This window comes from Biomphalaria glabrata, chromosome 14 (assembly GCF_947242115.1).
Source record: "Biomphalaria glabrata chromosome 14, xgBioGlab47.1, whole genome shotgun sequence".
NCBI lineage: Eukaryota > Metazoa > Mollusca > Gastropoda > Planorbidae > Biomphalaria > Biomphalaria glabrata.
The window spans coordinates 29011630-29023362 of NC_074724.1; the positions used below are offsets into that span (position 1 = coordinate 29011630).

Sequence of the window (11733 nt, forward strand, 5' to 3'; positions counted from 1 at the left end):
ATTCTCACAGGTTGGTGCACTCGCAATTAATATGATTTTTCATTCTTTAAACTATTGTCAAAATTGTTATACCCGTCACCTTAGAATAATATTGGGCTCCATAGGATCATATCTGTTAAAGCTTATTAAATAGAAAAACATTATACAATATTAAAAATAGAATATTATTATAGTTATTATTATTTTACGAAAAATAAATTTCATTTTTTGCTTGCTCTCCACTATCAGAAAATAAAAATGCTCTACTTATTCCTCTTAGATCTGCGATATTCATTTCTAGGTAAAAAAAAACTAATGGTGCAATAACCTTAGCCAGAGACTGAGGCCAAACGGATTATTATAAGATCTAGATCATCTAGTAATCTTTAAGATTAAGCTTAGTGATATTAGTGAAGTTTGTCGGTTTAGTTAGTTTAATAGATTTCTATTAATATTATAGGCCTACTTCTTAATTTTATACTTTTTTATAGTTAACTTAGACTGACTTAGTTATACTAAGTTATACTATTATCTATACTCATAGTAGTCATAGACTAGGTCTACTGTCACTGTCTAGACTAGTCTCCTAGTCCTAGTCCTAATAGGACTTCAACTGAGTAACTGTAACTCACTGAGAGTGAGACTGAGTAACTTCTAAGTCTTCTTGGATGTCTTAGTCAACTTATTAATTTAAAAGCATAACTAAATTGGCTAAATCTAAAGCCTTAGCCGGCTTAGCTTAGATGATCAAGCCCTAGATTTAGGTTTAGTTAGTACCAGATGTATATTTGTCTAGTGCTCTAGAGATTCGATTAGATTTGTCGTGAGCAACATATTTAGAACTATCTATCAATCTATCTATTTATCTATCTATGTGGTGTATCTTAATCAAGAGTGCAGATTTAATAAAATAATATCTAGGAAAATCGCTATATTATTATTTTTCAAACATTTTAACAGAGAGGTTTCTCAAAGGAAACAGAGAAAAAATAGAGGTACTAAAGGTTCAGTCAAAGAGGTGGATAAAAAGTTGGATGTCACTGTCACAGAGGCAAAACCATCTCAAGATAAAGAAGGTGAGATGAGGATCAGGTCCTTAGTTTTATTATGATTTTATTTCTGAGATATGTCATAAATAGTTTCTCTTATAGACTGCATGTTAAGAACTTAAATTTAAAAGAAAAACAACTTTATTACAACAAGGGTTAATTATGTCAACACTAATTTCTTTTTGTCTTGTCTAAAGTTACCTAGTAAATTAAAATATGTTTTTTTTTATATTATAGATGCCACTAACGCCAAAAAAGAGGAACCAGCACAGTATGAATACTTTGATTACCGTGTGGTAAGTTTTTGGGCCATATTTCTTGTGACATTACACTAAACTATTTGTTATTGCTGTGGAATTCGTCTGGTAGATTTTATTAATTGACGTCATGTGACAAAAGTAAACACCATCTGAATAATGTGTGCATTAACTAACATTTCATGATAATTGGGGTGAGGTGGTAAAGGAACAGGATGTCTCTGATTCCTATCAACTACATTGGGTACCTGGTACTGGTTAGGGAAAGTAAAGGCACTTGGTCATTTTACTTGTCACATTACAACCTTGTTAACCATAGAAACAGAAGGTCTATTTTATTGTCTGGCCCATGGGTCACTGGGTCTGATAGGAAAACTTTACTTGTACTTTATTTATGTATTAGGTATAGTCTATAGGAACTTTTTTTTTTGTTTATCCAGTACCTCGCGGAATCAGATGAGGGGTATACTGAAGTTGTTAGGAAGCACAAGCCAAGACATAATGTATCATCGCTGGATAAAACCTCATCAAACAAAGATAGCTCTTCCTCCACTGACACAGAAAAAAGAAAAAAGGAATCCAGACGGTCCAAAGGCAAATCTTCTGCCACTAACACTGATGTTAAGAAAAAGGAAAATTCTCCCCAGAACAAAGGCAAGTCTTCAACTGCTAACCCTGGCAATATAAAAAAGGAACCCACCAGTACTAAAGAAACTGCTAGAAAGTAAGTAACTCTTCTAAACTAATATATAAGTATTTATATTGTGAAAGGAATATTGTCGAGTGTTAAACATTTAGGAACATGTTTTAGAAATCTATTTACATGCACTTTTATGTCATTCATAGTTCAAAAAGATCTGCACCAGGAGCAAGATCAAAAGCTCAGAGCCACACAGCAAGCACCAGGATGACTGACTTATCAACTAGCAGGTGCCTACTTTTTTTTTCTATGTTCAACCTTTAAAGCTTACCCAAACAGATTTATTTTATTCTAGATGGTAATAAAAATATTAAAATAACAAGCTTAATACTTTTATTGTTTTTTTAGTACCTAAGTTTACTTTTTAACTCCTTTAGGCCCTCTGCCAAGAATCCTAATGTTGATCAACATCAGCCGTCTGACAAAAGTAATAGCTCACATTCTGACCCAAGCAGTACAGCTAGTACACCAACTTTCCCTAGTGTTTCAAAACCTTTTTTAAAAGGCATCACAAAAAGCTTTTCAAGTGTAGTTGCTGGTACAAATGCCTCAAGCACCACCACCAGATCACGCACTATATGGAATAGTAGTATTGGCAACACTTCAGCAAAGAAAATAGCTTCAGTGTCAGACTCAGGTTGGGTAAAAAATTCAACCCAGAAGCCTTCTCAGCAGTCATCACGAGGTGTTGTAAAACTGTCAAACCAGTCTCAGCCAGACAAAAAACAACCAGAGAAAAACCAAGAGATGTACGGCAGACCTTTTGATGAAATGGCTACCTATGAAGATGAAGATGTAGGATTTATTTTGCAGGAGTCGACTCATGCCAACTCATTAGAAAAAAGCACATCATCTGAATCAAGTGTAGATTCGTTAACAAATTCAAGCCATGCTTCCTCCATTCAGTCACTCTTGGGTGTTAATGATGATGCTTCAACTCATTCTGATCTAGAGAAAAAGCAAGAACTAGTCAGCAGCACTTCAGATGAAAGAGCTAACTTCGAAGACAGTGATGATGGATTGACAAGCCTCCAGTCTCATTCCAACTCATCAGAAAAAAGCACCTCTTCTGAGTCTAGTGTAGATTTGTTAACAAATTCTAGCCATGCATTCTCCATTCAGTCACTCTTAGGTTTCAATAATGAATCTTCAACTCAGTCTAATCTAGAGAAAAAGCAAGAACTAGTCAACAGCTCTTCAGATGAAATAGCTAGCTCTGAAGACAGTGATATTGGATGCTCAAGCCTCCAGTCTTATTCTAACTCAGCAGAAAAAAGCACATTTTTTGAATCAAGTGAAAAGTTGATTACAAATTTAAACCCTGTGTTCTCCATTCAGTCTAATCTAGAGAAAAAGGAAGAACTAGTCAGAAGCTCTTCAGATGAAAGAGCTAGCTCTGAAGACAGGGATATTGGATGCATAATGTCACCAAACCATTCCTCTCAACCAGATGTGAACTGTCACGTGATGAATGCGTACATTGATGTTGCTTGGCATAATTTTGTCAACCAAACAGAAGCTTTCTTCCAATCTCTACAATCTGAATTTTATGGACAACAATCAACTTATCCAGAGTTTAAGATAGAGCAAGAGCTAGTGAGCAGCTTTTCAGATGAAAGAGCTACATCCGAAGACTGTAATGCTGAATGTACAGGTCTGGAAGCGATTGGACCAATTGATTTGAGTTTCAGGCCACAGTCCCAATCCACTGCTTCAGAACAATTATGTAATCATAATTTACAAGACTCCCTGATAAAGTCACCAAACAATAATTTGGTGGTCTCTCTGCCTAATGAGATGACCTCTCCAGTGATGAATGTTGACGTCAATGATGCTTGGGATGCTCTTGTAAACCAAACACAAGCTTTCTACCAAACTGTTGATGGCCTACAATCAACCCATCCTAAGCTTGAGGAAAATCAAGATGAAAGAGTCACCTATGAAGATAGTGGTGTTGTATGGACAAGCCAGGGAGCAATGACATCATCTGACATGAGCCACAAGCCACATTCCACCTGTTCAGATCAATTAGAAATGCTATGTATATCTATACAAGACAACCTTTTAATGTCACCAAACAATCCCTTGGCCAGCTCTCTACCAGATGAGATTACCTCTCCAGTGATAAATGCTGACATTGCTTACACTACGAGATTCTTTGAAAACCTGCTTCATCCACAAGATTTTTGTCGCACACCTGGTAAAAAGAGAAACACTGCCATGACTGACAACAGTACAGAAGAAAAAGGATTTGGTAACCCATTTCACATTCCAGCCTTTGACTCTCCATTTCCTTATAGTGACAGAGTGAGGAAAAATTCATTGAATCAGGTAAAATCATTATTTTTTTTCTTAAAATATATATTTCTAACCAAATATTTTTCAGGGTGAACAAATTTACTTAAATATTTATGCGTATATTTTACATTAAAAAAGAATTGTTCTTGCTTACTTTTTTTTTACCTGATCTAATTTGATTGTTTGATTGAATTTTAAAATTTACTTTACAGAATACTCTGGCCAGCAGTGTTGGACAGTCAGACATTTGCCTTAAGTAAGTTTTGCATATTATTACATATTCTTATAAATTACTATTCAAAATATTACCTTGATGCTTGATCTAGTATTACTAGTAATTAAACATTTGTTTATCACAATAAATCATATCAGGATTGATCATTAATTTGTATAAAAAAAATTAAAAAAAGTGTCTTTATAATTGTAAATTACATTAGATTTTGTGTACAAATTATCTCTATAAAATAAACAAATTTAACTTTAAACCAAGCAATAGTTAAAATAGTCTAGATAGCTGCCAAGTTGAGTGGTATTTGTATAATTAGAATTAGGTCTTAACATTTACACACATTAGTGGTGCAGCACTTCTTCTTAGTTGTCTTGCTGATAATTACTCAGTGGATCAAAAGGCAAAACATTATCCACAAATTTTCTCTTCTCTTTTAGCCATTCCATTGTTTTTGAAAGTCTTCAGCAGGAGCTGGAAGATGAAAAAGATTTGCGCCAGGCTGCTGAGGTTAGTTGTGTTGTTATTTTAAGAACATGTTACTTCTCTGTGATGTTCTTCTACTAGAAATACTTTGTGCACTTTAATGTAGCCCTGTTTCAATCTTGTGTTAATGTTTGGTTCACTATATGTCCACAGAGAGAGGGTTCTACATCACTTAAAGTGGAAAGAACAATATGGCTCGAAAAGTTGAAAAATGTTGCGCTGAATAATATTAAGAATCTTGATGAGTTAGTTATAAGGTACTTATAATGTTATGTTGAGGAGTTAGTTAAAAGGTACTTATAATGTTATGTTGAGGAGTTAGTTAAAAGGTACTTTTAATGTTATGTTGAGGAGTTAGTTAATGTTATGTTATCTACCCTTCCTCCCTTCCGATGTTCTCCAGTTCAGTTAGTTTACATGTCATTGAGGAAATGCTCTCCCCTCATGCTGGTAATGACTTCACTCCACGTCCACAATTGTACTGTAGGCCTACTTATCATGTTAATCTTGGCTGGGTTTAGAAAAAACATTTTCTAGTGAGCTAGGTCTGAAAAGGTAGATCAGAGGCAAATTATACCAACATAAATGAATTGGACCATAATGCGCTGAGCATGAAAGATGTGCTATAGAAAAACAATTAAAATAAGATTAAATAATTTGCATGCATGCCTAATCTAATTAAGTAAAAGTATGTTTTTTTAATTATTGATTAAATTTTGTTATGTTTTAGTGCTGGACAGAAAGATGACCGTTATGGTTACTCTCAACTGAAACAGAAAATAAGAGACTGGACTCTGCACTTGGAATTTTGTGACCAAGGTTTAATTGAGGTAAATATAATTTTTGTTGGTTCTGATTTCTTTGAGAGTTTTTGGGTTGTAAATTAAAATTACATTGATAATAAATAAATTGTCTTTGTAATCCTTACATAATATGATATATTTTAATATATATTATAATATTCCAATATTTATAGTAATTATTATTCAAAGAAATGTGAAATAAAATTTGTGTGCCAAATAATTTGTGAACTTAAAAAAAAAGCAATTAAATATCAGAGAAAGTTAATGTAACTTAAAACACTTTCATATATTGGTAATAAGTTATAAGTTTTTTATTTGTTTAGGCTACACAAGGGGGACTACAGATGACAACTTTAGAAAAATTAATGGACAGCCTTCAGGTATCTTCAGCACCAATCAGTATTTTTAAAGAAGCTCCAGTTAGCCCAGTTTTACTAGAGCGATATGAAAGCATCACCAGGGCCATACAAAGGTCCTTCCCTGGTTACCCAAGGTGAGTCTCCTTTTGTAATGGTACTTATTGCTTGGTTAAATTTATTTATTGAAATAAATTACAATCATATTTCTGGTAAAAACTGTAAGGAATTTAGTCTTTTTAAAAAAGAAATAAACATGTGCCTAAACTTAACCTTGTACACCAATTAATTCTGCTCCATATTTGAAAGTAAAGAATTATTCAAATCATAAGACTGTACATAAACCATTTTAGTTGTCTCTCCAGAATTAGATTTCTTCTGAATGCCTTTTTGAATTTATATTCAAACCCTTATAACAAAATGAAGAATATGCTGGTGCTGATGGCACAAGCAAATTATGTCTGTAATCTATTATAAAATGTAACTCTAACTTTCAATTTCGCAAAAACAAATTTTTTTTTTCATTGATTGATTCTGTCATTAACCTGATGCATATATTTTCACTAACATTTGACAAAAGAAATTTACAACTTTTCTGCTGATGATAATAACCATCATTTAGGATTTAATTTTTTTTTTAGATTTTAATCCTAATAATGAATGCTGCATCCACTTTTTTATTATTGAAAAATGTTATTAAATAACATATTGATAGATCATTTGCATTTCCTTACAGGAGCTCCATTATTACTAAACTTGAAGTGATAAAAGCACTCTCTGGTGGAACACTGAATATGTTCAGCAACTATCACCTGATCAAAGCCATAACAAATTCAATAATTCAGGACAGGGTGCAACAGGTAGGCACAAACTTAACTTCTTTTTCAATGAAAAACTATACAATATACGGATGTTACCAATCATCTATTGGTGTGTCCATTCTATATTGCAATGTAAGTTGGTACCCTGGTCCTTTCATGAGGCACAAAAGCATAACCAGTCAATCGTTACTTTTTTAATTCTCTCTATAAACAACTTTTTTTTTTGGCAAAAGGTGGGGTGCACTATATTACAATTTATCAAGAAAAGGAGTAAAATAATTAAAAAACATAACTATTAACTAATATTGCAATGTGTGTTGATTCCCTTGATCTTTGTTGTATATTATGTTAAAAAACTCAATGCCTGGTTTTGAAATTCATACTGAAGTCTAAACTTTATTCTACAAAAGAAAATCTACACTAAGAATGAGCACTTCTTATAGAAAATTTTTTCCTTTTTATACAAAAAAGTTGTTTCTTTTCATTGCAAGCAACAGTCTTACAACTCTGTCAGCCCATTCTTAGGGATTGCTATCCACAATCATTGTCAAAATAAGAGGAATCATTTCATGTGTACATTTCCCTCTTTTTTAAATTAAAGGAAGTTTAAAGATTATTGATTCTGTTTAACCTGTGTTAGTACCAGCAGAACAATAAATAGCATTTACAGTTTAAGTGTTCTAAAACAAACCCTTCCACAATTTTTTTGTCTGCTGCTATTGAACTTTGTCACAATTTCCTCAAAGGGAAATAACTAAACATATAAATATTTAATGTAAAGTAAATCCTTCAGTTGGTAATATGAAGCAACTCTTAATTTTCTTGTACTATTTCTTTTATAAATCTTTTTTTTGTCTGTCGAGTGCTTACCTTTTGTGATCATTATTCCTCAGCAAAACCTAGCTTCTAACTACCTTGCTTCATGCAGAAGAGTTTACTATACTGCCTCAGGACCAAGATATAGTTGTTTAACTTCCAGTAAAAGAAGATGTAGGACAGCCAGTCGCAGAGGTAGCCATAAGTCAGCAGGTCAGAATGATGAACAAGGTCCAAGTCAAAAAAGTGGCCAAAGAACAACAGGTCAGAAAGATGAACGAGGCCAAAGTAAAAATGTTGGCCAAAGTAGATCAAGTAAAAGAGCTAGAAGAGTCAGGATGTTTTTTTTATAATCTATCTATTGGTGTGATGAAACCATCTCAATTGATCAGTTGGATATAAATTGTGTGTATTTGTCTTTTATGTATTTTTACTGAGACTTAAGCTTACTATGATGAATCATTAGTTTTAATTTTAAATGTATTAATTTTTTGTATTTAGGAAAAATATCTAAGGCTTATTTATATGCATTTCCCTAAACAAGTTATACTTTTTCTTTCATGCTAATTCCCACAATTTTTCTGGCCACATCAAGTTCTATTTCTGCTTCAACACTTTATATTCTTCTGGATCAGTTATGCTAGTTTTTGTTTATATTTGGTTCTCAGTGATTTCCCTTAAATTTGGAAACTGATCATGAAGTTATTGACTGGTTCTATCATTCTGTCATTTTCACAGTGTGTTTATTACACTACGGTATTAGTATTTGTTTCTTTGTATTTGTATCTTATTGTTTGGCTGATTGAAACAATTATTGAATTTATAATAATAGCACAGCAATATGTAAAAAAATAATTGATCATTTATAGTTATAAGGATTTTTTAAACATCTTCTCCGGCTAATTCTAAGACCCCCCGACATTTACTTGCATGCTTCAAAGCTAGATTTTTGTGCCTTTTAATAGATTTGTAACATTTTTTAATTCGCTTTGAACATCAGTATTTATTGATAGACCAAATATTTAAATTATCTCTTGATGTACATTTATTGACTTTAAATAGATTTTACTCTTCATAGGAGTGAATTCCTTTTGTGTTTTTTTAATTAACTAATTTTTCTAAAATTTCTCTCATTTAACTCTTTTGTGCATTGATGATTTTTTCTTTGTTTTCTTTTTATATTTGATTTCTGTTAAATATTTTAAATGTTTCATTTTTAATGTTGATGTTGTGATATGAATTTTTTTTTAATGCATTTTTTTATGTCTATATCTGTGTTTCATTTGTGAAAAAAAAAAAACAACTATCAAATTATGAAATCCTGTCAAATAAGGTTGCCTTCTTTTTGGTTAGCAAATTATTTTTTTTGTAACATTAAGTAATCAATAAAAAGATCGAACTTTTGATATAGTTTTCTTTAATTTATAAGATAGCACTCTTGTTGTGTTGTGCGTGTGTCTCTATTTCTTTAGTATAAAAATTTGGAATTTTAGTCTAGTTATTAAAAACTATTCAAAATGAGCTCATTAAAATAAAAAAAAAACTTGCTTGTAAACAACAGCCTATCTATTATTATCATCATTATTATCACCATAATTTTAAGAAACTCAGCATTATAAAACAACAACATTTGTTTAAAAAATTGTATTTAGATTCAAAAAAAGAATTTATAGAATAATTGTATTCAATAACTTAAACAAATAGATTTAGATTTCAGACAATGGGCATTCATTTCAAAGTAACAGGAAATAATATGGATCTTGAGTATCAAATACAATTAATAACTCATTGAAACCAATTATAGTTATTAAAATATGATTTTAAAAAAAAAAATTATAATGAAATCACGCCATATAATTTTGTCCTTATGGAAATGTTAGGTCTCTTAAAAACTATAATTGCAACTTTTAGCACAATTAATATTAGTGATACAATAAATATTTCAATATATTTCATAATCATAGTGCTCAAAATAAAAAGATAAAATACAAAGATTAAGCAAATAATTCTTTTTGAAATGTTATTAACTTAGTTGTTAATAGTGTCAGACTAACTGACTATGTGGTTATATGAAATTTTAAAACGATGAAGGGAATACATGTATGGTTACATAAGTTGTTACATATCTATATGATATAAGCTTCAAATTGATATCTGAACTAATCGTTATATTAGATCGTCAATCTTCTGGTACGTTGGCCGATTGGGGGTGGGGTGGCTATTACATCTACTGCTTTCCCCTGTGACCCGACAAAAAAGAAAGCGCGGACAAAATAGCTCGAAATTTCCCGACAAAAAGTGCAAGACAAAATAGCGCCGACTTCTCTATGATCATGGGCGCCCGCAGGGGGGTGCAAGGGGTGTGTGTTTGTGCACTTGCACCCCCTGGATTCTGATTAACCAATTCTAGTTAAATATTTTTCTGTACCAAAAAAAAGTCTATAATCATAAGTAGGCTACAAAAAGGATGAAAACCCACTCTAAATAAAAGGCCAAATTTTTAATTTTTTTTTTGCTAAAGACTTTTGTACGTAGAGAATTGCGATTTCTTGTAATAAATAGTCGTCCCCCCACTAATTGTATGCGAAGCACCGTGAAAAGGTGATCTTATTTTTCTTGAATAATATTTAATTTTTGACCAAGCCTAACATACGCATGCGCGCCAGCAGGGGATGCAAGATGGTGCACTTGCACCCCCCCCCCCTGGATTCTGAGTAGCAAAGTCTAGTCACTTCTTTGCAACATCAGATCAATGAAAATCTAAGTAGCAACTGAACAAGTAATGCTTCCACTTGTGACTGAAGAAAAGTTGCAGTAGACTAGCCTAGGCTTATCAGGAATTGATGGTTGACCATTCACGTGCACTCATCTGAATTCTGGGTAGCCAATTTTAGCCAAATGTTTGTTTAATCTCATTTGTTCCACCTGCCGATGTAAATACTGCGAAGATCTAGGTGACCCTTGGCCAGAAGTTGTAGAGAATTCGTATGACTATTAGGAGGACAACTCTATTGGTCGCCAGAGACAAAACCGCAGAGTGTCTCCAAGATTTCCAATAGCATTATGGAATGTTAGAGATCGTATCGTGTACTTAATAATAACAAACCATGTTACCCCATTGAGAAGAACCAAGGAGGTAGATTTTCCTAGTCCTAAAGAGTGAAACGTAGCGAGGGCGAAAGCTGTAGATTTTCTTGATTTGCAAGATCTCTAAAAATGTCCCTTCTTGCCACACAGATTACATGTGGCTTCACGTGCGGGTATGTTCTCTGACGCAGAAGTAACACTTGCTAGATATAGCGCTTACCTCTTGTTTTATTTGAGTCGAATTAATGGAGGCTCGTAGATAGACCTAAGGCAACTGGGGAGCGACAAAATCAGCAGGGTGTTCTCTTACAGCATTTGTTGTAGCCCCACAAGTGGTTTCTGGCTGTGACTCGTACAACAATGAATGTTGATAGGCGTGTTCAAGTACTCTGGCTTCCTCAAATGCATCCTTCAACTTTAAATCTGATTTCTCTAAGAGACGTTTTCTAATACAGTTGGAGGCAATCCCTGTGATGAATGCATCGCGTAAGGATTCGTCACGATGTGGCTCAGCCGTCACGACTTTGAAATTGCAATCCTTCGATAGTCTGCGGAGTTTTTGCAGAAAGGTGTCAACGCTTTCAACCTGTTCTTGTTTGCACGTGGCTACCTTTTGCCTTGCAAAGACCTCGTTATTGGGCTGCACATAGATGTTGTTTAGTGATTGGATAGCTTCTTCATATGTTTCCATATCACTAATCATTTGGTACACTAGGGTGAGATGTAATTTATAAGTAGTTTCTTGTTATATATCGTAACTACTGACAGAAAGTTTTTAAATGTTTCATACCAGGGCAGCCACTTTTCTTGTGCTTGAGGTGCAGTAGGTTCCACATTGAACCTTTCAGGCCGTAG

At 33.1% G+C, this 11733-nt stretch overlaps 2 protein-coding genes and 1 long non-coding RNA gene across 3 annotated transcripts; all 3 read left to right on the forward strand.

Annotated features, from left to right (window-relative positions):
- The first annotated feature begins 964 nt into the window (after positions 1-964).
- Positions 965-2216, forward strand: LOC129922678 (uncharacterized). Its single transcript, XR_008774582.1, has 4 exons — positions 965-1055; positions 1266-1324; positions 1726-2009; positions 2132-2216. It is a non-coding gene; the product is annotated as an uncharacterized LOC129922678 (long non-coding RNA).
- Positions 2217-2414: 198 nt separating this feature from the next.
- LOC129922944 (uncharacterized) lies at positions 2415-5625 on the forward strand. Its single transcript, XM_056011233.1, has 4 exons — positions 2415-4316; positions 4496-4539; positions 4950-5019; positions 5149-5625. The coding sequence occupies exons 1-4, from the start codon at positions 2733-2735 to the stop codon at positions 5260-5262; spliced, it is 1812 nt and encodes a 603-aa protein (XP_055867208.1). The 5' UTR covers positions 2415-2732; the 3' UTR covers positions 5263-5625.
- Positions 5626-5723: 98 nt separating this feature from the next.
- LOC129922998 (uncharacterized) lies at positions 5724-8287 on the forward strand. The gene is made up of 4 exons (XM_056011624.1): positions 5724-5825; positions 6122-6291; positions 6891-7014; positions 7869-8287. Exons 2-4 carry the CDS (start codon positions 6143-6145, stop codon positions 8142-8144), a joined length of 549 nt encoding a protein of 182 aa, XP_055867599.1. The 5' UTR covers positions 5724-5825; positions 6122-6142; the 3' UTR covers positions 8145-8287.
- Positions 8288-11733: the final 3446 nt, after the last annotated feature.